At 42.6% G+C, this 24,660-nt stretch overlaps 1 protein-coding gene across 1 annotated transcript in view; it reads right to left on the bottom strand.

Annotated features, from left to right (window-relative positions):
• LOC117368181 (lipocalin-1-like) overlaps positions 1–23,038 on the bottom strand; it is a 51,817-nt gene extending 28,779 nt beyond the window's left edge. Inside the window, exons 1-3 of the mRNA XM_033961567.1 lie at positions 22,907–23,038; positions 15,713–15,849; positions 5,350–5,420 (exon numbers count right to left, since the gene is read on the bottom strand). Of these exons, the coding sequence (XP_033817458.1) occupies positions 5,350–5,420; positions 15,713–15,849; positions 22,907–23,005 (307 nt within the window). The 5' untranslated portion in view covers positions 23,006–23,038. The remainder of the gene's footprint in view (positions 1–5,349; positions 5,421–15,712; positions 15,850–22,906) is intronic.
• Positions 23,039–24,660: the final 1,622 nt, after the last annotated feature.

The following is a 24,660-nucleotide window of genomic DNA, read 5'->3' as shown; positions in this document are numbered from 1 at the left end:
GTACACACATTTTACGCTATTTAAATTTGTTTTGGGAGAGTCACGTGATATAATGAGCTTGGACAAGAGCATCTGTGTTGAGCTTCTGCTCCTCGGGTCTTAACCGCCTTAATTTATTATTTATTTGCACGTACTGGACTCTCTAAACTAGGGTATCTCTCTTGTGTTGATAAATTGATAAATGTTTGTATTTGAAATCTGGCAAGTTTGGGAATGCGAGGCTGGATGAGGCTGCCTGAACATCTGATCAATGCTCCTACTCTCTGAGCCCTAGTCACTCTTAGTAAATTTGATATGCCTCCTGTTTGTAATTACTTTCGTGGCTGCAGACGATAGAGAGGTAAGGAAAAAAAAAAGTTTATTGAAATAATCGAGACTAACAGAGTGGAATGCTGATTGCCACTGACTACCGCTGACAGTACACATACGATGTGAGGTTACAGCAAAAAAAAAACAAAAAAAAGAGAAGAAAATTTGAAGAGAGAGATTGTTGATATATGAAATTGTTGCCACAGCCACTGAACAGAACAGATGAGAAAAAGATGAGAAATTTTTTGAATTATTAAGCCTAAGACTGAGCGAACTGGCTGATAAGAAATGGCCGTTGACAGATATGAAAAATAGATAAGTGAAGCTGTGCACATCGGAATTTTTAAATCTAGATTTTCTTAAAGATTGATATTTACACACCGGACTCTTTTAGCCAAGATATCTCACTCGTATTGTTAAATATTAAATTTTTACATCTAGCAAGTCCCGGAGTATGACGCTACGAGACAGTCTGGTGCTCCTGCTTTCTGCATTACTAGTGTATCTCGTTTGCCTCCTCTTGGAAATTGTTTGAAATTGTTGTCACTGATGGTGAAGAGGTAAAGACAAAGGAAAAGAAAAACTATTGAGGTTTCAGTACTAGCACAAGCAGGAAGCAGACTGCCATTGACTGTCACTGACAGTTTGAGGAGCAGGTGAAGTCAGCTGATTTACCGGCTTCCCTGTTCCTAGTGAAGCTGCAGCAGACAAAAAAGAAAGGAAATTCAGAGAGGGAGACAGCTGCTATTAATGCACGGAATTGTTTTTATGTTCTTATTCTATTGCAGTCACTGATGACAAAGGGATGAAAGAAAGCTTTTTTGAACTATTTAAGGTTAACACAGAGCGAATTGACTGAAAAGAAACTTAACTGTACACACTGGACTTTTTCTACAAAGGTGATTCTCTTGTATTGATAAAGATTTAATACCTAAGTAGTTTAAGATCTCAGATGAGTGCTAAAAATTCACATAAGGATCATGACAAGAGCCAGGTACAGACTAATAACATGGCAGGTCCTTCTGGAGGCTCACAACCTCTGATGTCCCCAGACTATATAAAATTAACCTAAAGCCTAAGCTTGGGGGATTTTCAGTTAATTAAATAGCTGCCTATTGGATAACTCAAATTCTTAAAACCAGATATTAAATATTTAATACCAACAAGTATTATCTTAATCAATTCAATTTTAATCTTATCTCCCACAGTTCATTTCATTACAGTACTTTTACAACTTACTAATACTTAATTTATTAATAAATATTAGAATAATTTAGTCAGTGAACCTAATCCCCACTTCCCAACTTTCACATACATACTACAGTCATAATTGTTTTTATCCAAAACTGGATCTTGGTTAGTTCATAAATTCATTAATCCATGATCATCTAGCCAGAGAGGCTTCAAACTGAGAGTTGCACAGCAGTCTAGCACATGAGAATCATAGTGTCTTAAACACAACCAACAGGCCCCTCTGTCCTCATGATGGTCCTGTTCTTCAATTCAAAAAGCATTCAGCTCAACACAAGAATGTGTTTTGCTACCTGGCATCTTCAGTAGCTATATTTGCAAGGCTCACCAACATCACAACTTCACCTACAATACAAAATAATTCACATACATTCCCTTTCATTCATACTAAAACCTCACCAAAATCATTAAAAAAACATTTCACCTACCAGTAAACTAAGCATGACTTGAACAGGGACCCAGGGTTCGGCACAAGTGGGGATCAGCTGACAAACAGGAAGCACACCGTCTACCAGGAAATCAAACTGCATGACCTCACTTCCTCTCCATCAACCTTATATCCCTGTTCAAACAACTACCGTTCCAGTTATAACAACTTCCAGTCCACTTCTTTGTTGAATACAACCATATTCAGCCCCCATTCCTGTTACAACAGATTCCATTCCACTTCTTTATTGAGTCCATAAGGCTCAACCATATTCCACTCATAAATTAATCTCTGTTCCCTTTTAAGCAGTACCTCAGAAATATTACCACCACTTAGTAAAGACACTTGAATCAAAACCACAAACCGCATATTCTCTACCTTATGAGCATTTGTTTGCCAATTTGAAACAAATATCCTCACTCAATGTGAGATTACTAAGATGTTGAGCCACCCTAAATTTGATTTTATGTTGTGTTTGCCCCAGATTCCATTTATCACATGGGCAAACTATAACGTATACAACCTGCTTAATGTGTGCTCTAAAGAAAAATTCACGATCACTCCCAGGGACCACAACCCTGTCAGTTACCAAGGCAAACTGGCAATATACACACCCTGCACATTTAAATTGCCCCAGTTATATTGCAGCCTCACTCACTGTCACTGCAGGACTAGAAAACAATTCCTTCAAATTCCTACCCCTAGTGTAGGCAAACTTGGGCATTTCCACTAGTCGGGGATGAAAGTGAGGAAGCGGCCATAATTTCCATATACTTTTCCTTAGCTCCTGTGCCTGATAAGTGTGTGGTAACACACACATGACCAGCTGCGCACATCACATCTGATCCTTTCGCGTCAATAACCATCGTCTGTCAGCATACGTAGCTCACTTATGGGCTCTCTGAATCCCTCTATGGGGGTATCCTCGGTGAGCAAATCTTACACTCATTTCATCCGCCCGTCTGCAGAACTCTGTCCTTTCAGTACAAAGCCTTTTTAATCGCAAAAAGACTATATAAAAGAGATAACTGCTGCAGTGGTTCAAGCATTTGAACCACAATTTCATCAACTTTCTGGGCAACTTGCAGGAGTGGAAGAAATGCTTTCGGAAATTTCCTGTCATACAGGAGCACTGGAATTGAGAGTAGCAGAGGTTGAAGACTCTGTAAAGACAGCTTCGGGAAGTATGGCTGCTATGCAAGAATTATTTCATGTGCAAGGAGAAAAGTTAGAAGAATTGGAAAACCGATCTCGCAGGGATAACATTAGACTTGTAGGGTTACCAGAGTCAATTGCTGAATCCAGCCTTATTTCAACATTAGAGACATGACTACAATCAAAGTTACCACTTCCTTCTGGATTAGGCCTTATTCAATTTGAACAGGCACATCGTTTGGGGCGACGGTTGGAAGACCGCATTCAACCACGGGTGGTAATAGTAAAAGTACATAATTATGCATGTAAAGCTGCATTGATGCAAAAATACCGTCAGCAGAAAGATGCACTTACCAACGATGGACATAGGGTACAACTCTTTCAAGACTATTCTTCAACTCTATTGGAAAAGTGACATAAATTTTCTCCTCTCTGTGTTGCTTTGTCTCAGCGCCAGCTATGGTTTACATTGGCATATCCAGCTATATTGCAAATTTATTCCTCTACAGGCTGGCAGTCTTTTGATTCCATGTCTTCTGCAAGTGATTATCTGAACTCCCTATCATCTACTGTTATGGCTCCAGAATCACAGATTGAGTAGTATCATCAAATTAAATTAATGTGCATTTGATTACTTATCTAATCACCTATTTATTTATTTAACTGCTTATCTATTTAATTGTTTCATTGTTTATTTATTTGCTTATTTAATAGCTTATTTATCTATTTATTATTTATTTATTTTTGGAAATATGGACCATTTCTTGTTCATCTCCAAAAATATAAAAGGTCTTGACTTGGCTGAGGTGGAAGCTTACTGAGAGGAACAACATGGGAAAAATGGATATACATAGTAGTGATATGAAGAAGATCTGAGGAATAGTCTTGAAAGGTCTCCTGTTAGTGAATTTGGAATGTAACTTCTTAGATGAAGAACACTTGGTGATAATATGCCAATCATACAGTTCCCCTCTGGCCTCCATTCATCTATATTAATATCATTAAGAAATATATAAACTATTTATTGATATATTAAAACGAAAATAGAATATAATATTAAAGAAGTTGTTGTTGTTAGGTCAATAGGAATAGGAATTTGTGCTCTGAATAAATTATATATTTGATATTCTTTGGCCTTTAATTTTTATCAGTTTATATAACTAGTTATCACTTATTCATTTAATTATTTATCAGTATATTTGTTCAGTTATTTATATATTTATTGCTCACTTTATTTGTTCAATTGATTAATATTTATTTAATTTATACAGGCACTTATTTATATACATGCTTACTCATGTGCCTATTAGTATACTCATATGCATCATTTATTTATTAATTTATGTATTTATGTATTTATGTATTTATTAACCCATCTCTTTATTATTTATCTTCATATATGCTTACATATATATTTAATTTTGAATTTATAAACAGCACTATATATAATGTAGAAAGTTTATATGAGAGAACTGTTCATTCATCAAATTAGAGGATAATCAATCTACACCACCTCTTTGAATTCTCACTTGAATCACATTTTTTAATGAGAAAAGACCCTCAGAGATACCACCATGATACTCAAAAACTTCATAGTATCTGGCTTTATGTATCTATTCCTCACCGGGTCTTATATATATATATATCTAAAAGTATTTTACTTTTGCCATTAAAGTTAATAAAGATGTGCAAGTACTTAGCTTTTATGTTTAGTGATCAAACTCTCAGGGACTATCAAGCCAACATGTTTCACCCGAAGGGTTTCCTCAAGGCTACTATCCCTTTGTATAGCTTTTTGCCCTATAGACCGGCCACCTAGTATCATTTGATCTATCACAGTTTCGTAAAAGAGGGGGATAGTTTATTTCATTACTTTATGTATTGTTTACTTTTGTATTATATTTATTTGTTATACATGATTGTATTCATCCATTTATATATTGTACACTCTATTATTTTATTTATTTATTTAATAAAAAAAAAAACAATTAAGTTAAATTTGTTTGGGGGGCATATTTAGCCATTTTCGTACCAAATCCAATATTCACAGTTTTTCAAAATTCATGGTCACTCCAAGAACATAACCCCCATGAATTTCGAAGGAGTACTGTAATACAATATTCTTAAACAGTTTATAGGACACATGGTAGGCTCTGGAATCTTTGTGCACCGTTGTATGTAAGTAATATGAGTTGTTTAATACTTACTTTTATAGCTCCAGACACCAGGTTGCCCCATCTGCTTTAACATAATGGTTTGTTGGTTACATTTGCCAGCTCTAGAAATATAAGAAGGTAGATTAATACTTGGCCATTCAACAGTGCCACATCATGTAGACAACTCAGATTGACCCTCCCCCTATTTTTGTATTACTAGTTTTCAGTTTTAGTGTTGATATGTATTGGGGGTTTGTAGCCCCAAAATTTTCATTTTGTTTATTTTCCCATGTCATTTATGGGTTTTCACTTTGTTTCAAGGTTTTTGTTCTATTTCATTTGTTTCACCTTTGATGTTGGAGAGCATGTGCACATTTTCACAAAGAATGTGGACTCTTTCCAAAGAGTGCACACTGTTTCCAACACAGGTAAAAAATGAAATTCCAGTGTTATTTTTCTTGTTTTGGGCCATTTCCCATGCCACTTCAAATGAATGTTGATCCCTAGTATTATGTTATCTGCATAGAACTTTAATGATTTTGTAGAATATAACAAAATATTGGCATTGATATTGGTTTATCTATTTTAATAGCCAGACTATCCCTGTTTACAACATAATATTTACAATGCAGTCGTAAAACAATATCACAAACAGAATAAAACAATTAATCATGTGGGGGGTTTTTAACAGTAAGGTTTGCATAGTCTAGGAAAAGAAAGTAAATCACCAGCCAGTTTAACATCAAATGGAAATAGATCTCAAATAGTAGGATCAAAGCAAGAAAAAAAGCATGATGCATAGTAGTGGCCAAATAAATCCATCAGGTATAAGGTAATACTGACAGATTTTAGAAAGTCATGCTGTTACCTGTGGAGACAAGTGATATAGTTAGGAAGGTGACTGTCTTCTACCACATTCACAAATTGAAGGAGTTGAGGATGGATAGACAGAATGTTGTCAGGGATAGCTAGAGCCTTTCCTGCTTTTGTGCCATTGCATCCATAATACTGCTTTTGATAACAAAACTATAAGTCCATCAGTGCAAAATGGAGATTCCCAGACCAGCTCAGGCTGTGTTCTTTGTACTATTTGGTAACCCTAGAATAGATTTATGGTTCTATGTACTAAGCATTTGTCCCACAGACACAAAATGAGGAAAACAGTTCAGTAAATCTAAAATGTGAGATGAAAGGACTTACTCAAGTTTGAAGGTTCTAGATTTCAAAAGAACTAACTTTGTTAATATGGGGAAAAATCTCAAAGATGAGTTAGTTGGATGGGAAGAGCTAAATGAAATAGAAAAGCAGTGGGCAAAACTAAGCTATTCTAAAGGCAACAAATCTTTATGTTAGGAAAGTGCATAAAGGCAAAATGAAAATAAGGCTGCTTTGGTTCTCAAATGCAGTCGCTAAAAAGGTGAGAGGAAAAAGGTTAGCCTTCATAAATTACAAGATGTCACAGAAAGAGGAAGACAGACAAAATATGTGGAAAAGTTATCAGTAAAGCAAAGATGAAAATGGAAGAAAAGATAGCAGATAAGGTAAAATTGGGGGACAAAACAATTTATAGATATGTAAATGATAGGAATGAGTGTCAAAATGGCATAGTGAGGCTCAAGGGTGAAGGGGGAAAATATGCAGAAACGGATAAGGCTGAACTGCTTAACAATTTCTATTCTGTGTTCATGGATAAAAGACTAGGGGTAGGACCACAAAAAAACAACACAAGTGGGAATAGATGTAGTAGACCAGGAAAGATTCTCAGAAGACTGTGTTTGTGAGAAACTAGCTAAATTAAAAGTAGACAAAGTGATGGGGCCTGACAGGAAACATCTAAGGAACACAGAGAGGTTTTAGCGGCTCTGTTGTCTCATCTATATAATAAAACCGTAGGCGGCGCATGCGCACTCTTATCCGCGTGCTTCCATGATCCGTATGTCCGTGGCCGCCAAGAGTGCAGCATGCCCCGCTCTTACTACGGCCCCACGCAAAGCTGACAAATTTAACAACGCGGCACTTCCCTCCATTTTCGCAACGGCGGTTTCCCCAGATAGGGGAAGGCGAACAACTCACTCCCGCCTCATGGTCCTGCCGCTGCTGCCGCTCCTGTTCACAGCAGCCTGCACGTCGCCGACTCCACCCCCCCTCCCCTCCCGCAACAACCGGTGCTTGGTCCGCCAAACAATTCCTGCCGTTGACCAAATTTGCCCCACCGTTCCTTCCCTTCCTCCATCAGGTACAGTTCAGCTCCGCCTATGTTAAAAGCAGCTGCTTTGAAATTGGAGCTCTGCTGCCACCGTAACACGTTCCCTCTGCCACGGTCCCATATGTCAGAGAAGGGGCGGGACCAAGGCAGAGGGGAAAGTGCTACGGCAGTGGCAGGGCTCCGATTTCGACGCGGCTGCTTTTAACATTGGTGGAGCTGCACTGCACCTGATGGAGGGAGGGAAGGAAAGGTGGTTGTGCGCTGTTGAGCCCCTCTGCACGGGCCCAAACCAAAAAAGGAGCCGTGACTCTTCCCAACCCGGCGCCGCCAGACCCGACAAAACGGCCCTACACTCACAGACCCGCGAGCAGGGTTGCCATGGAAACCTAACCGGAATTACATGCAGTCGCGCAAGGGTCAGTGAGAGGGGATCAGGAGCTAAAGAGAGATTGAAAAAAACAAACAAACAACAGTGCACAAGTAGAGAGAGACACACAGACGGTCACAGAAGGACAGGGGGCTAAAGAGACAGATTGAAAAAATAACAAAACACAGAGGACAAGGAGAGAGAGACACAGGAAAAAAAATGACAAACAGACATACAGCAGCCAAGGAGACAGACATACTTACATACAGCGTCCAAGTAGACAGACAGAGAGACAGTGGGCAAGGAGACAGCAAAAAAATAAAAAATACAAACAGCCAAGGAGACAAACAGAAAAAAATAAAAAATACAATGCCCAAGGATAAATTCAGGAAAAAAAAACCTTCCAGACATACAGTGGCCAAGGAGTTAGACTGAAAAAAAGGCATACAGACATACAGCAGCCAATGAGACAGACAGACTGACAGCGACCAAGTAGACAATCAGCAAAAAAACACAAACAAACACACAAAGCAAAAAAAGAGAAACATACAGCGGCCAAGGAGACAGGCATGCAACAAATAGGAAAAATAAAAAAACTTTTAATACATCAACCATACATGAAGAAGGAATTAAAAAAAAAAAGGAAAAGACACCTACAGGGAAACACAGGATCAAGAGCATACAGAGAAAACAGAAGTTTGCAGGAATCAGGAACATATAGAGAAAGGAGAGCAGAGACCCCTGCAAGAAGAAAAAAATAGCAAAGAGACTGGGGATGAGAAAGAGAGCAGAGATGCTTGCAGGGAGAAAAAGCTAAGCAGTAATGTTACAGCTTGAGAGTGCAGACTGAGGAAGAAAGCAGAGACAGCGCTACACAGGGAAATGGAGGGAGGAAAGAGACAGAAAGAAAAATACAGACAGACATAAATTCTAGCACCCGTTAATGTAACGGGCTTAACGACTAGTCTTTTTAATACTTCCTTAGAGTCTGGTGTGGTCCTGGAGGACTGAAGAAGGGCAGATGTGGTCCCTCTGCAAAAGAGCAGAAGTAAGGAGGAGGTTGAGAATTACAGGTGAGTTAGTCTGGCCTTGGTAGTGAGTAAACTAATGGAAAACTTATTTTTTTTTTTTTATAAATTTGTCTGATTCTATTCCCAAAATGTTTTTTGTAATATTTCCATGCTGATGTATTTCTAAATACTTTTTGTAATATATCTGTTTGTATGCAGTCTCTTCCTTTGTAAACTGCTTTGAATTGTTTGTGGTACTGCGGTATATAAAAATAAAGTTGTTATTATTATTATTAAGCGGAGGATAGTGAGATTTCTAGAATCAAATGGACTGCAGGACCTGAGGCAGCATGGTTTTATGACAGGCAGGTCTTGTCAGACGAATCTGATTTATATCATTGACTGAGTGACTAAACAGTTGGATATGGGAGGGGTGTTAGATGTAGTGTACTTGGACTTTAACAAAGTTTTTTACACGGTGATGCATAGGTGATTGATAAATAACCTGAAAGCATGTGGGCCCTAAAGTGACAAACTGGATTAAAACCTCGTTAAGTGGAAGGAGACAAAGTTAGTGGTAAATGGAGTTTACTTGGAGGATAAGGATATTGTTAGTGGAGTGCCAAAGGGATCTGTCCTTGGGCTGGCTGTTTAACATCTTTGGGAGAGATAGTGCGGAAGGACTGTCTGGCAAAGTTTGTCTTTTTGCAGATGATATCAAGCTCTGTAATAGGGTAGACATCCCAGAGGATGTGGATAACATGAGGTGGGATCTGGTGAAGCTTGAAGAATTGTCTGTAATTGGCAACTAAGATTTAGTAATAAATATAGGGTCTAAACTAAAAGCTTATATACCGCATCGTCTCTATAAAGATAGAGCTCGGCACAGTTTACAAAAAATTTAAAGAAAGAAAAAAAAGGGTTGCAAAAATCCAGTAGAACAGTATAATATAGTAGGCAAAGTACTTCTGTGCTTGGAAGAACAGAGGGACTTGGGAGTGATTGATGATTTCAGGGTGGCAAAACAGGTAGAAAAGGCAACAGTCAAAGCGAGGAAGATGCTTGGGTGCATAAGGAGAGGAATGGCCAGTAGAAAAGGGAGGTGATAATGCCGTATAATTCTCTGGTGAGGTTCCATTTGGAATATTGACTGCAATTTTGGAAACCGCACCTTTAAAAAGATATAAATAGGATGGAGTCAGTCCAGAAAGCTGCTACAAAATGGTTAGTGGTCTTAGTCATAAATCGTATGGGGACAGACTTAGAAACCTTAATATGTCTCCGTGGCATTCATTTACAGGAGGTGAGTCTTTTTAAAATGAAGGAAAACTCTGGAAGGAGAGGGCATAGGTTGAAGTTAAGAGGTGATAAGTTCCAGAGTAATGTAAGTAAATACTTATTTACAGAAAGGGTGGTTGATGCATGGAATGGCTTCCCAAGGAATGTGGTGGAGATGAAGACTGTATCTGAATTCAAGCTATTATGGGACCTCTTAGGGAGAGGAGGAGATAAAGGATGTTGTGGATGAGCAGACTGGATGGGCCATTTGGCCTTTAATCTATGTTTCTAAATCTGGCTCCTAGATCACTGCCTGAACCTGGGAGTGCTACAAAGCCCATGCAGATGGTAGTGCTATCTACTGGCTTGTTTAAAGATGTAACTGGTTAGGCCAGTGTATCACAAATTGTGTGCCTCCTGAGATTTCTGGTGTGCCGCAACACACTGGCGAGGAGGAGAGTTATCCATGCCAGCTGCCTGCCTACAGGATGTGCCTTTCGCAGCAAGAGGCACATCCTGTAAGGATGTCAGCTGGTGTGGATGACTCTCCTCCTGGCCAGCATCTCTCCTCTTCTCCCTGCACCTCCCAGATCCCTGTAACAGCGGGGTCACAGCAATATGGGCCTCCATGCATGCGCGGACGTTGACATGATGATGTCACGCATGTGCGTGACATCATCGCATCAACTTCCAGCCGGGGTACTGCATTTAGTGTGCCGCCAGCCGGAAAAGTTTGCAGTACACTGGGTTAGGCTCTGGTTAGGGAATAGTGTTGGCAACCAGGAGGTCACTGTGGGGTCTAGTTCATAAGAGGTAAGAATAGATATTGGGGAGAAAAGTCCAGAAAGATCCTAAGATGCTCTGTCTATAGTATCCTGTACTCGATGGAAATCAGCTGTTATAGGCTGACCATACAGAAATGGACTGGACAAACTCCTCTGTGATGAAGGATTATGATCAAACACCACAGCAAAGAGAGGCTGTGTTAGTGCATGGATTGAACCTTTATGCACTCCTTATCAATAAAGCCATTTTGCAATGTGATAGGCATGGGCCAATTTATACCCTATGGGGCTCATAATCAAAATTTAAACACATCTAAAAACCTGCCCAAATCGGCACTTGGACAACCTAAAAAGACAATTTGTCCAAATGAAGATAATCAAACCGAGTTTCTGGATGTGTTGGGGGACTTTTTAGGCCTCTGATTGTCTCTGTGTGCCCAGAGCTGAAAGGGGCATATCAGGAGGAGTGGTTAGAGCAGTTTGTAGGTAGGATATGGGCTGACCTAGACTTTTTCATCCTGCAGGGATAATCGAATGTTTTACTAGACATCCTGGATGAAACTTAAATGTGAGTTAGATGATGTAAAAACATGTATAAGTGCCAAAAAGATATCCAAAGTGACTAGATAACCACTGCAGAGACAAAGTATAGACCTACACACATTCCCCCAGTGTTCACTGACCCCCCCCCTCAAACACCCACAAAAATCAGAATAAAAAAGTGCATACCCATCTCCAGAACATCAGCACCTGGTATAGGAAAGCCTAGTAGAACTACCTTTCTCTAATTCTGTGGTTATTATTTGTTTTAGATTTAAAGAATTCTGTATTAAAGAAATTTAGAAATTAAAGACTTAAAATAAATTAAATACTTATTTGTTTACTGCATTTTATAATGTTTGTTTGTGCTTGAAATTGTGGATGTAAATGTTTTGTACATCACTTAGATTTAAGCGATTCATAAATTTTTTAAATAAATAAAGAAGTAGCCTGGGGGGTGGGTTAGTGAACCATAGAGAGGAGGACCCAGGCCCATAATCCACTCTAACCACTACATTTAAGGTGGAACATATGCGCCCCCCAAACCCTACTCCTTCAAACACACATGACAGAGATTTGGAAAGGTTTGGATAAGTTCCTGGAGGAACATAAGAACATAAGAAATGCCTCTGCTGGGTCAGACCCGAGGTCCATCGTGCCCAGCAGTCCGCTCACGCGGCGGCCCAACAGGTCCAGGACCTGTGCAGTAATCTTCTATCTATACCCCTCTATCCCCATTTCCAGTAGGAATTTGTCCAATCCTTTCTTGAACCCCAGTACCGTACTCTGCCTTATAACGTCCTCTGGAAGCGCATTCCAGGTGTCCACCACACGTTGGGTAAAGAAGAACTTCCTAGCATTTGTTTTGAATCTGTCCCCTTTCAACTTTTCCGAATGCCCTCTTGTTCTCTTATTTTTCGAAAGTTCGAAGAATCTATCCCTCTCTACTCTCTCTATGCCCTTCATGATCTTGTAAGTCTCTATCATATCCCCTCTAAGTCTCCTCTTCTCCAGGGAAAAGAGACCCAGCTTCTCCAATCTCTCAGAATATGACAGGTTTTCCATACCTATTATCAGACGTGTTGCTCTCCTTTGAACCCTCTCGACTAACGCCATATCCTTCTTAAGATACGGCGACCAATATTGGACGCAGTACTCCAAATGCGGGCGCACCATCGCCCGATACAACGGCAGGATAACTTCTTTCGTTCTGGCTGTAATACCCTTTTTGATTATACCAAGCATTCTATTTGCTCTCTTAGCAGCCGCTGCACACTGTGCCGACGGCTTCATTGTCATGTCCACCATTACCCCCAAGTCCCTTTCCTGGGTACTCTTATTCAATAACATCCCTCCCATTGTATAGTTGTACCTCGAGTTTCTGCTCCCCACATGTAATACTTTACATTTTTCAATGTTGAACTTCATCTGCCATTTCGCCGCCCATTCTTCTAATTTGTTCAAGTCCCTTTGCAACTTTTCGCAGTCCTCTGTAGTCCGAGCTCCATTAAATAGTTTGGTGTCGTCCGCAAATTTTATTATTTCGCACTTCGTTCCTGTTTCTAGATCATTTATGAAGATATTAAATAGCAGCGGCCCGAGCACCGAGCCCTGCGGGACACCACTCGTGATCCTCCTCCAGTCGGAGTAGTGACCCTTCACTCCTACCCTTTGTTTTCTACCCTCCAACCAGTTTCTGATCCATCTATGTACGTCTCCTTCCACCCCATGGTTCTTCAGTTTCCGGAGTAGACGTTCATGGGGCACCTTGTCAAAGGCTTTTTGGAAATCTAGATATATGATGTCTATGGGGGCTCCTTTGTCCATCCGTTTGTTGATCCCTTCGAAGAAGTGCAATAAGTTCGTTAGGCATGATCTTCCCTTGCAGAAACCATGCTGGCTGGTTATCAGAAGTTCATGTTTTTCAAAATGTTGATCGATGTTTTCTTTTATCAGTGCTTCTGCCATTTTCCCCGGAACCGAAGTCAGGCTCACCGGCCTGTAGTTTCCCGGGTCACCTCTTGATCCCTTTTTAAAGATGGGCGTAACGTTGGCTATCTTCCAATCTTCCGGGATCTCGCCTGTTTTCAGGGATAAGTTGCAAATTTGCTGCAGTAGTTCCGCTATCTCCTCCTTTAATTCCTTCAGAACCCTTGGATGTATGTCATCCGGACCCGGGGATTTGTCAGTTTTTAGTTTTTCTATCTGCCTACGAACGTCCTCAAGGCTCACTTCTATGGATGTTAATTTTTCTGCCTGACTTTCGTTGAAGAATTGCTCAGGTTCCGGTATGTTGGACGTGTTTTCGTTTGTAAATACAGACGAGAAGAACATGTTAAGCCTTTCTGCCACTACCTTCTCCTCCTTCACCACTCCCTTCCTGTCTCCGTCGTCCAGCGGTCCCACTTCCTCTCTAGCCGGCTGCTTCCCTTTAACATATCTGAAGAATGGTTTGAAATTTCTTGCTTCCCTGGCTAGCCTCTCTTCATACTCTCTTTTGGCTTTCCGAACCTCACGGTGACATTCTTTTTGATGCTTCTTGTGCTCTTTCCAGTTCCCCTCAGTTTTGTCCTTTTTCCATTTCTTGAATGATTTTTTCTTATTGCCTATCGCTTCCTTCACTGTTTTGGTTATCCACGCCGGGTCTTTTGTTCAATTCTTTTTACACCCCTTCCTGAATCTGGGGATATACAGATTTTGCGCCTCGCTCACCATGTCCCTGAAGAAGGACCAGGCATGATTTACCGTTAGCCATGTTTTGGAAGTGTTCCTAAGTTTCTTCCTTACCAATTCCCTCATTGCTTCGTAGTTTCCTTTCCTGAAGTTAAAGGTTGTCGCAATGGATCTCTTGCCTTTTGACACTCCTACCTCAACCTTGAACTTGATCATATTATAATCGCTGTTTCCCAACGGTCCCACTACTTCTACTTCCTTTGCAGGTCCCCTTAACCCATTTAGGATTAGATCCAGAGTGGTATTTCCTCTCGTCGGTTCTCTAACAAGCTGTTCCATGAAACAATCCTGTGTAGCTTCCAGGAAAAGTTCATATTCTGTTATTGAGAAAGACATGGGGGAACCAAAGCCAAACATTAGATCTAGAAACCACAGAAACTCAAAGAACCATCAGAATGTATTGTAATCTGCAGGAAGGGTGGGCATTTTTGAAATAGTTCATTTATTTTGATTATTTCATAAGGAGTAGTATTGGGTGATCATTATTGTGGGGAAATGGATGGCAAAGGGAATAAAGGTTAATGGGGAGGGGGGTGCAAGGTTGATGGTTTGCACTGACCTTGATAATGGCATATAGCAACAATTCACATTTATGTGAATGTTTTGTACTCAATCAGATTTTTTCACACTATAGTTTTAAAACTTATGAGAAGGTATTTGATCTACATAATAGCCTCCAAAGCAAAGAATATTATTTTTACTATTATAAGGGAAGACCCACAGGTATTTAGTCAAACTGAAGCATCAGAATTTAAAAATAAATGATAGCAATTGACAATGAAGGATTCTGACCAACATCTCAAAAACTCTGCGTTTTTATAGTTTTATGCTCTGACCACTAGAAAGGATAACTCTGGACCTTGAAAGTCACAAAAGGTCTGTTTTGGGATAACATAACCACACTTTAAAAGGGGTTTACAAAGGACTACTAAACAGCAATACAAAAAGTTTGCTAGAGGAAATGATCAATTACACACGACACAGATTTGGAAAGGTTTGGACAAGTTCCTGGAGGAAAAGTTCATAGCCTGTTATTGAGAAAGACATGGGGTAAGCCACTGCTTGCCCTGTATCGGCAGCATGGAATATTGCTACTCCTTGGGTTTTGGCCAGGTACTGGTGACCTGTGAGAATGGGCTACTGGGCTTGATGGACCATTGGTCTGACCCAGTAAGGCTATTCTTAATAGCATGAAAACTTGCTTCTGACTCTGAAAACCAGTGAGGTATACCAGTGCACTAGGCCTTAATATTTTGGCTTTCACTCCCAATCTTCGAAGGCCATAAACAGGTTAGGTTTTCTGGCTATTCTTAATGAATAAGCAAGAGAAAGATTGTCATACAATGGAGGTAGTAGGCATGCAAATCTCTCTCATGAATATTCATTAGGAATATCCTGAAGCCTGATCTGTTAGTGGCCTTGAAGAATTGAAGTGAAGACCATGGTCTCACTTTATTGCTTATGGGCAGTACTGTTAGATATAATACATACTTACATATTATAGCCAATCTTAAGGATGAACGTTTCACCTTGGATTTGGAAGTTCAAATGAGGCATAGACATTTCTTTCATCACATCTTGTTGCTGTTTATCAGCAGTTGCGCTAGCAATTTGAATCCATCCTCCTAAAAACTGGAAGTACCAGGCACAGTGAGCAATTCCAAAAAAAACACATAGGTACCTACAGCACATACCCTGTTTGGGCTATAACAATTCTATTTTTGGCACTTACTATCCTGCCAGATTCCCTAAAAGCTGCTATAAAGTCATATAGTGTTGACTGGACATCAGGTCTGGGTACAGCTGAATCTGGTAAATGGATAAAGTTCCTTCAGATCTTTATCTGTGCTGCCTTCCTGTGTTAGGTTCCTTGCCACTGTTACAGAAGTGCTCCAAAGTTTCTTAGAAGTCTTAGCTATTTTTTAGTAGTTTTGCACGCAACAGAAATAAACTGACATCTCCCTAATTCCATTCTACTAATACTTCAGCATTTTATAGCCTTGATATATGGACAAGGCCAGATAAACACTATATTGGGACCTAGGCAAACATATATTTGTGCCACCCCTACAAAGGACCCCACTCCCCCACCATTATTTCACCTCTTTAGTGGTAGTAGGGAAAAATGCAGAGCCTAGCTGTGGGTATGATAGCAGTAATAGCTAGTTTATGAGTGAGCATTAGGACTTGCAAGCACATGCTTTGAATGGAGAAGCTTAATTGGTAGAGCTGGTGACCAGTCAAGTTACTCAGTTATATAGGGAAACTCAGTCCTTGATTTCTGCAACCCTATGGGACCTGAAGTGCTATGCCTATATAGAACACTGAATTGGGATATAAGAACATAAGAAGTTGCCGCTGCTGGGTCAGACCAGTGATCCATCGTGCCCAGCAGTCTGCTCCCGCGATGTCCCCCAGGTCAAAGACCAGTGCTCTGAGACCAGCCCTACCTACATACGTTCCGGTTCAGCAGGAACTTGTCTAACTTTGTCTTGAATCCCTGGAGGGTGTTTTCCCCTATAACAGCCTCCAGAAGAGAGTTCCAGTTTTCTACCACTCTCTGGGTGAAGAACTTCCTTACGTTTGTAAGGAATCTGTCCCCTTTTAACTTTAGAGAGTGCCCTCTCGTTCTCTCTACCTTGGAAAGGGTGAACAACCTGTCTTTATGTACTAAGTCTATTCCTGTTCTAGGATTTAAGGGTAAACTAGATGCACATCTCCTTAAGAGTGGCATAGAGTGATACGGGTAAGGTATATTAGATGCACATCTCTCTTGAGAAGCATACAGTGATTTGGGGACTAAAACCATGCCAGGGCCTCCAAGTGTGCGGATCACCGGACTTGATGGACCCAGGGTCTGATCCGGAGATGGCAATTCTTATGTTCTTATGTTCTATCATGTCCCCTCTAAGTCTCCTCTCTTCAAGGGAGAAGAGGCCCAGTTTCTCTAATCTCTCACTGTATGGCAACTCCTCCAGCCCCTCAAAGGGACTGCGAGGAACTCCAGAAGGATCTGAACAAGCTGGAAGCATGGGCAACAAAGTGGCAGATGAATTTTAACATAAACAAATGCAAGGTGATGCATCTAGGAAGAAAAAACAAAGAACACGAGTATAAGATGTTGGGGGCGACATTAGCAAAATGCAAACAGGAAAGAGATTTAGGGGTACTGATTGACAGAACCCTAAAGCCTTTGGCACAATGTGCGGCAGCGGCGAAGAAAGCTAACCGGATGTTGGGCATGATTAAGAAGGGGATCACGAGTAGATCGGAAGATGTAATAATGCCACTTTATAGAGCAATGGTCAGACCGCTATTGGAATACTGTGTACAACACTGGTCTCCATACCTCAAGAAAGATATAACTCTGCTGGAGAGGGTACAGAGGCGAGCTACGAAACTTGTCAAAGGATTGGAGAATTTGAGCTACAAAGAGCGCCTTAGGAAATTGGGACTGTTTACTCGAGCAGAGAAGACTGAGAGGGGATTTAATAGAGACTTTTAAATTAATAAAGGGATTTAATAAAATAGATCAAGAAGAATCATTACTAACTTTTTCGGAGGTGACACGGACAAGAGGTCACAGACTGAAATTGAGTGATGGCAGGTTCAGGACGAATGTCAGGAAGTTCTTTTTCACACAGCGTGTACTGGGAATTTGGAATGCTCTCCCGGAGGATGTTATGACAGAGATTACTGTTCTGGGATTCAAGCGCAAGTTGGATGCACACCTTCTTGCAAATCATATTGAGGGCTACGGTATAACTGGGTCTTCAATCAGGAATACCTAAATGGGCCGCCGCGTGTGCGGATCACCGGAATGGATGGACCTCGGTCTGAACCGGTGAAGGCTTTTCTTATGTTCTTATGTTTACCATTTTAGTCACTCTTCTCTGGACCCTTTCGAGTAGTACCGTGTCTTTCTTCATGTAAGGCGACCATGGACGCAGTATTCCAGGTGAGGGCGTACCATGGCCTGGTACAGCAGCATGATAACCTTCTCCGATCTGTTTGTGACCCCCTTCTTAATCATTCCTAGCATTCTGTTCGCTCTTTTCACCACCGCCACGCATTGTGCGAACGGCTTCATCGATTTGTCGACCAGTACTCCCAAATCTCTTTCCTGGGGGGTCTCTCCAAGTACCGCCCCAGACATCTTGTATTTGTGTATAAGATTTTTGTTACCGACATGCATCACCTTATACTTATCCACATTGAACCTCATCTGACATATCGCGACCCATTTCTTGAGCGTGTTTATGTCACGTTGCAATCCTTGAGCGTGTTTATGTCACGTTCGCAATCCTCCCGCGTCTTCACTAATCTGAATAACTTCGTATTGTCTGCAAATTTAATTACTTCACTTGTCTTACCAATTTTCAGATTGTTTATAAATATGTTGAAGAGCACAGGTCCAAGCACCGAACCCTGCGGCATTCCACTGGTGATGCTTTTCCAGTCCGAGTATTGTCCATTTACTCCCATTCTCTGTTTCCTATCCGCCAGCCAATTTTTAATCCACGTGAGTATTTCACCCTCAATTCCATGGCTCGCAATTTTTCAAAGTGGTCGTCCATGCAGAACCTTGTCGAAAGCCTTCTGAAAATCATAGAAACATAGAGTATGATGACAGAAATGGGCCGATGGCCTAACAAGTCTGCCCACTCAAGAACCCTCCCTCCCTCCTTCGGGAATCAATCTTTTAAGCATTCCTCTGGAGCGACCCCCACCTGTCTGTCCCATCGTCCCTTGAAGTCGAGCATGATTCTGGCCTCGACTACCTGACATGGAAGACCATTCCATCTTTCGGTGAAGAAATACTTCCTGGTGTCCCCACGAAATCTTCCCCTCTGAGTTTTAGCGGGGGGGGGGGGGGAGGGGGGCGACCAGGTCATCCCTTGAAGAAGTGTAGCAAGTTCGTCAAGCAAGATCTTCCTCTGCTGAAGCCATGCTGGCTGGTCCTAATCAGATTGTGTCCATCAAGGTGCTCAATGATGTGGTCCTTTATCAGCACCTCTACCATCTTTCCCGGTACCGAGGTAGACTCACCAGTCTATAGTTTCCCGGATCACCCCTTGAACCTTTCTTGAAGATCGGTGTAACATTTGCCACCTTCCAGTCTTCTGAAATCCTTCCCAATTTGATCGACAGATTTGCTATCAGTTGAAGCAGTTCAGCTATAGTCCCTTTCAGTTCCTTGATTACCCTCGGTTGGATGCCATCCGGTCCTGGGGATTTATCATTATTAAGCCTATGAATCTGCCGGCATGCTTCTTCTAGACTGACCATCAACCTCATCAGTTTCCTGTCTTCGTTTCCCGTGTATAGCCTGTCAGCTTCTGGTATGTTGCGTAAATCTCTTCAGTAAACACAGACGCTAAAAATGTGTTCAGTTTGTTGGCAATGGCTTTGTCCTCCTTTAGCACTCCCTTCATTCCTTGGTCATCCAACGGCTCCACTGCTTCATTTACGGGTCGTTTTCCCTTAATATATCGAAAGAACGGCTTGAAGTTTTTCGCCTCCTTGGCTATTTTTTCCTCGTAATCTCTTTTGGCCCCTCTTACCGCCTTATGCACCTGCTTTGATGTTGTTGGTGCTTTTTCCAGTTTTCGTCCGTTTTGACCTTTTCTATTCCTTAAACGAAGTCTTCTTGTCCCTGATCGCTTCCTTCACCGCTACAGTGAGACACGACGGTTCCTTGTTCTTTTTCCTCTTGGATCCCTTGTTGATACGCAGTGACTGTGTCCTTAAAAAGGGACCATGCTTGCTCTAGCGTCTTTATAGTGCTTATCCTCTTCTTCATCTTCTTCCCCACTATGTCTAATCCCTTCGTAATTCCCTTTTCGGAAGTTCAGCGCCATGGCCATCGTTCTGGATTGATGTTTCGTTCTCATGTCCAGGTCGAAGCGGATCATATTATGATCACTGGTTCCCAGCATCCCCTCTACTGCTACACCTTGCGCTGGTCCTCATAGTCCATTTAGAACTAAGTCCAGAATTACATTTTCTCTCGTATTTTCCTTGACAAGTTGTTCCAGGAAGCAATTGCCTATAGCATCCAGGAACTTGGTCTCCCTACCGCAGCCGGAGGTGCCTAGGTTCCAGTCTATCCACGGATAATTGAAGTCACCTATGATAACTGCATTGCCTCCTTTGAAGTTGTGTTTAATCTCTTCCATCATTTCTCTTTCAATTTCTTCGGACTGCCCTGGGGATTGATAATAGATGCCAATCTTCGTATCCGTTCCATTTGATTCAGGCTTGTTCTTTCCAGTAGACTCATATAACTCCAGAAAAAGGAGGATGGATTGAGACTTCTGGTTTTACTTAATCTCCAGATGTCTCATTCCATCCTCCTTTTCCTGAAGCCAAATGATAACCTTTATATAAGTTCATAAATAGATCTGATCAAAACGTCTCCCTCCTGGAGCTGGGTAACTTGGCAGCTCTGCAGCTCTGCAGCAATAGGCTGTGAATCAGGGAAGCTGGGCAAGTTGTTTTCACTCTCCAATGCCTTTGGTACAAACCAGAGATTTCAAAATGGGAAAAGCAAATAAAATATTTAGCTGTTTTGTTTTTTTAATGCTTCTGAAAGGCAGCGTGAGGTCAGGGTTCAAAGACTCTGTGCAAGTAATTTAGGCCCTCCTTTACAAAGCCGTGCTAGCATTTTTAGCGCCAGTCGGGAGAAAGCCATCCAGACACCTGGACAGTCCTCTAAAAAGAGGACATGTCCAGGTAAATCTGGACATCTAGTATCCCTAAGTAGAAATGTATTCTAGTCTCAGAAACTGCCTATCAAAGGGAACTGGGAATATTCTATTGGAGGAGTGTATGGCGCAGTGGTTGGATTTACAGCCTCAGCACCCTGGGGTTGTGGGTTCAAACCCCGCGCTGCTCCTTGTGACCCTGGGCAAGTCACTTAATCCTCCATAGCTCCAGGTACGTTAGATAGATTGTGAGCCCACCGGGACAGATAGGGAAAATGCTTGAGTACCTGAATGTAAAAACCGCTTAGATAACCTTGATAGGCGGTATATAAAATCCTAATAAACTTGAAACTTGTAGACACACCGAAGCAAGGAAGAAATTAAAACTGGGGGGAAAGTTTTAGAAATATAAAAGGGATAGCACAGATTAGAGGTCTGCATGGAAACGGGGATCGCGGGATTCCCGTGGGTCCCGCGGGAATCCCCCCTAACCCACGGGACTCCCACGTGGACCCCCCTCTGGCCCATGGGACTCCCACGGGGATGGAAGGCTTTGGAAGCAGGGTTCATCCTTATAATATAATGGACACGTCAGCCTTAGTAAAAGAGGGAGTTTATAAGTTAATTACCTGAACAGAAAACAAAAAAAGGGTTCCACCAAAGAGATTCCACAAGGAAAACAGCAGCGCAAACACAAAAGGAACTGTGGAATTGATGATCCTGTCAGAAGTAATTGCTGCTTTTTATGGGGACGGGCGGGGATGGAGGTAATTCCTTGCGGGGTTGGATGGGGACGGAGAGGATCCTGGCGGGGATGGGTGGGATTTCTGTCCCCACACAACTCTCTAGCACAGATTTAAGATTTATCTGTTGGCTCTAGCCTCCCAGGCCCTGACCTCTTTGCAAGAAAGAGGCCCCAGTATGATGTCATGGATTTCTAAGACAGAACATTAATGCATAGCCATGCTTACTAAATCAGTGAGCATTTTTGTCTATACAATTAAAAAAAACAGGTAGCACCAGAAGTGTCACCCAGACATCTGATCTATATGTGTGTGCAATGTTGCTACTATTTGGATTTTTGTCAGGTACCTGTGACCTGGATTTGCCACTGTGAAGACAGGATACTGGGCTAGATGGACCATTGGTCTAACACAGTGAGAAATCCCCCTCATTTGTTTTGCGAAGTACTAAAGGAGAAAGGGAAACTGTTTCTAATCTGTAATTTACCATTACAACATCATTTGTTAAGATCTACAGCTGCATGACTTGCTTGTGCCATCTTTAAAGCTGGGAGAAGAAATATCTTTAGCTTCCAAACCATCAAGTGTCAGCTTCTGAATTGGCATAATAACCTCCCACTTTCTAAGGAGTCTTTCTGGGACCCAGCAACTGACAGTCCCATCAAACCACTTAGAGATAACCATAACTTTAAGTGTATCTGTTATATTGCTATTAAGTACAGCTGCCAGCTTCATTCTATGTACATAATTGTGGTTTTTGAGAGAGGATAGAAGAACTTTACAATTCTCATAAAGGGAATAATCAGTGTGAACATGTATTTAGTTGGAAAAACTTTCCTGTAATACTGCCTTTGCCAATATTGTCCTGCCCTTAAGTACTAAAAGACTGAGTAAAAGTTTATTCTAGGTTTAGAATACTGTACATCCATTTATGTGCTCTGTATTTTTTGAGCGAAAGCTCTACTGAGTAGTGACTGTCTCTTGAATGTTTTAATGTATAACCCTGAGTATGTCTTAACCCTGTTCTGCCTGCCCCTCCTCCAGCTCCACAGTTATACCACCATTTTGTCTACAAAATGACACCCTGGAAAGGTGTTCCGCTCTCTACCTGCATCTAACCATAACTGTTATTGCTCTACTTTCAGAAACCTTGGTTAGCTCCACCTCTACCTCCACCCAAATCCTCATTTATGCTCCCTGACAGAGTCTTCTGAAGCCATAATTTTAAAAGTAAGTTACCTGTGTTTCATCAAAATCTTTCATCGGTGTAGGAAGAGCCCATGCCTGGAGCACACAGGATAAAAGCAGCCCTACACTTAGAGCCAGAATCGATGGCATGGTCTCAGGTCTCCTCTCCCACTTCACACACTGACTGAGGAACTACTTGGCAGCTTGTTGAGAGTGTCCTGGTTTCTGCAGAAGCCTCTGTATTTATACCAGTCACTGCAAGGAAGGAAATTCTATCTCATTATTTGAATAACATAATGATGAATGGAAGAAATTAGAGATTTTTCCTTGGGGTTTAGGGTGTCCATTAACCTAAATCTTCGACTGATAAAAGTAGGCTGTGGGGATTAAGGTTAGGATTATGAGCAGAGTTAATTCCCCTTGGGTGCCTACCTGTCTGATTTGAGAAACTAGACTTATACCTCTATACGTGAGGCAATCCTGACCCCATATTCTAGCCAGTGAAAGTGGAAATCAGACTTTTTAAAGCAATGTGCATAATGGACAGATCATAGGCTATAACTGACTAGCAGCTCCCAAAATCACACTTTTCTGTGGTGGGTTCACAGCAGATTCCTGTTTTACATATCTAATTGAAGTACCGTATTTTCGCGGATATAACGCGCGCGTTATACGTGATTTTACGTACCGCGCATACCCCTCGCGCGTTATATGCCTGAGCGCGGTATACAAAAGTTTTTAAACATAGTTCCCACCCCGCCCGACGCCCGATTCACCCCCCCCAGCAGGACCGCTCGCACCCCCACCCCGAACGACCGCTCGCACGCGCTCCCACCCGCACCCGCATCCACGATCGGAGCAAGAGGGAGCCCAAGCCCTCTTGCCCGGCCGACTCCCCGACGTCCGATACATCCCCCCCCCCGGCAGGACCACTCGCACCCTCACCCCGAAGGACCGCCGACTCCCCAACAATATCGGGCCAGGAGGGAGCCCAAACCCTCCTGGCCACGGCGACCCCCTAACCCCACCCCGCACTACATTACGGGCAGGAGGGATCCCAGGCCCTCCTGCCCTCGACGCAAACCCCCCTCCCTCCAACGACCGCCCCCCCCCCAAGAACCTCCGCCCGTCCCCCAGCCGACCCGCGACCCCCCTGGCCGACCCCCACGACACCCCCACCCGCCTTCCCCGTACCTTTGTGTAGTTGGGCCAGAAGGGAGCCCAAACCCTCCTGGCCACGGCGACCCCCTAACCCCACCCCGCACTACATTACGGGCAGGAGGGATCCCAGGCCCTCCTGCCCTCGACGCAAACCCCCCTCCCCCCCCAGCCGACCCGCGACCCCCCTGGCCGACCCCCACGACCCCCCAACCCCCCTTCCCCGTACCTTTGGAAGTTGGCCGGACAGACGGGAGCCAAACCCGCCTGTCCGGCAGGCAGCCAACGAAGGAATGAGGCCGGATTGGCCCATCCGTCCTAAAGCTCCGCCTACTGGTGGGGCCTAAGGCGCGTGGGCCAATCAGAATAGGCCCTGGAGCCTTAGGTCCCACCTGGGGGCGCGGCCTGAGGCACATGGGCCAAACCCGACCATGTGTCAGGTCGTTGGAGGGAGGGGGGTTTGCGTCGAGGGCAGGAGGGCCTGGGATCCCTCCTGCCCGTAATGTAGTGCGGGGTGGGGTTAGGGGGTCGCCGTGGCCAGGAGGGTTTGGGCTCCCTCCTGGCCCGATATTGTTGGGGAGTCGGCGGTCCTTCGGGGTGAGGGTGCGAGTGGTCCTGCCGGGGGGGGGGGATGTATCGGACGTCGG

This window comes from Geotrypetes seraphini, chromosome 10 (assembly GCF_902459505.1).
Source record: "Geotrypetes seraphini chromosome 10, aGeoSer1.1, whole genome shotgun sequence".
In the NCBI taxonomy this organism is placed as follows: Eukaryota; Metazoa; Chordata; class Amphibia; order Gymnophiona; family Dermophiidae; genus Geotrypetes; species Geotrypetes seraphini.
Note: the sequence above shows the minus strand (reverse complement) of the source record. Positions and strands in the feature narration are given on the sequence as shown.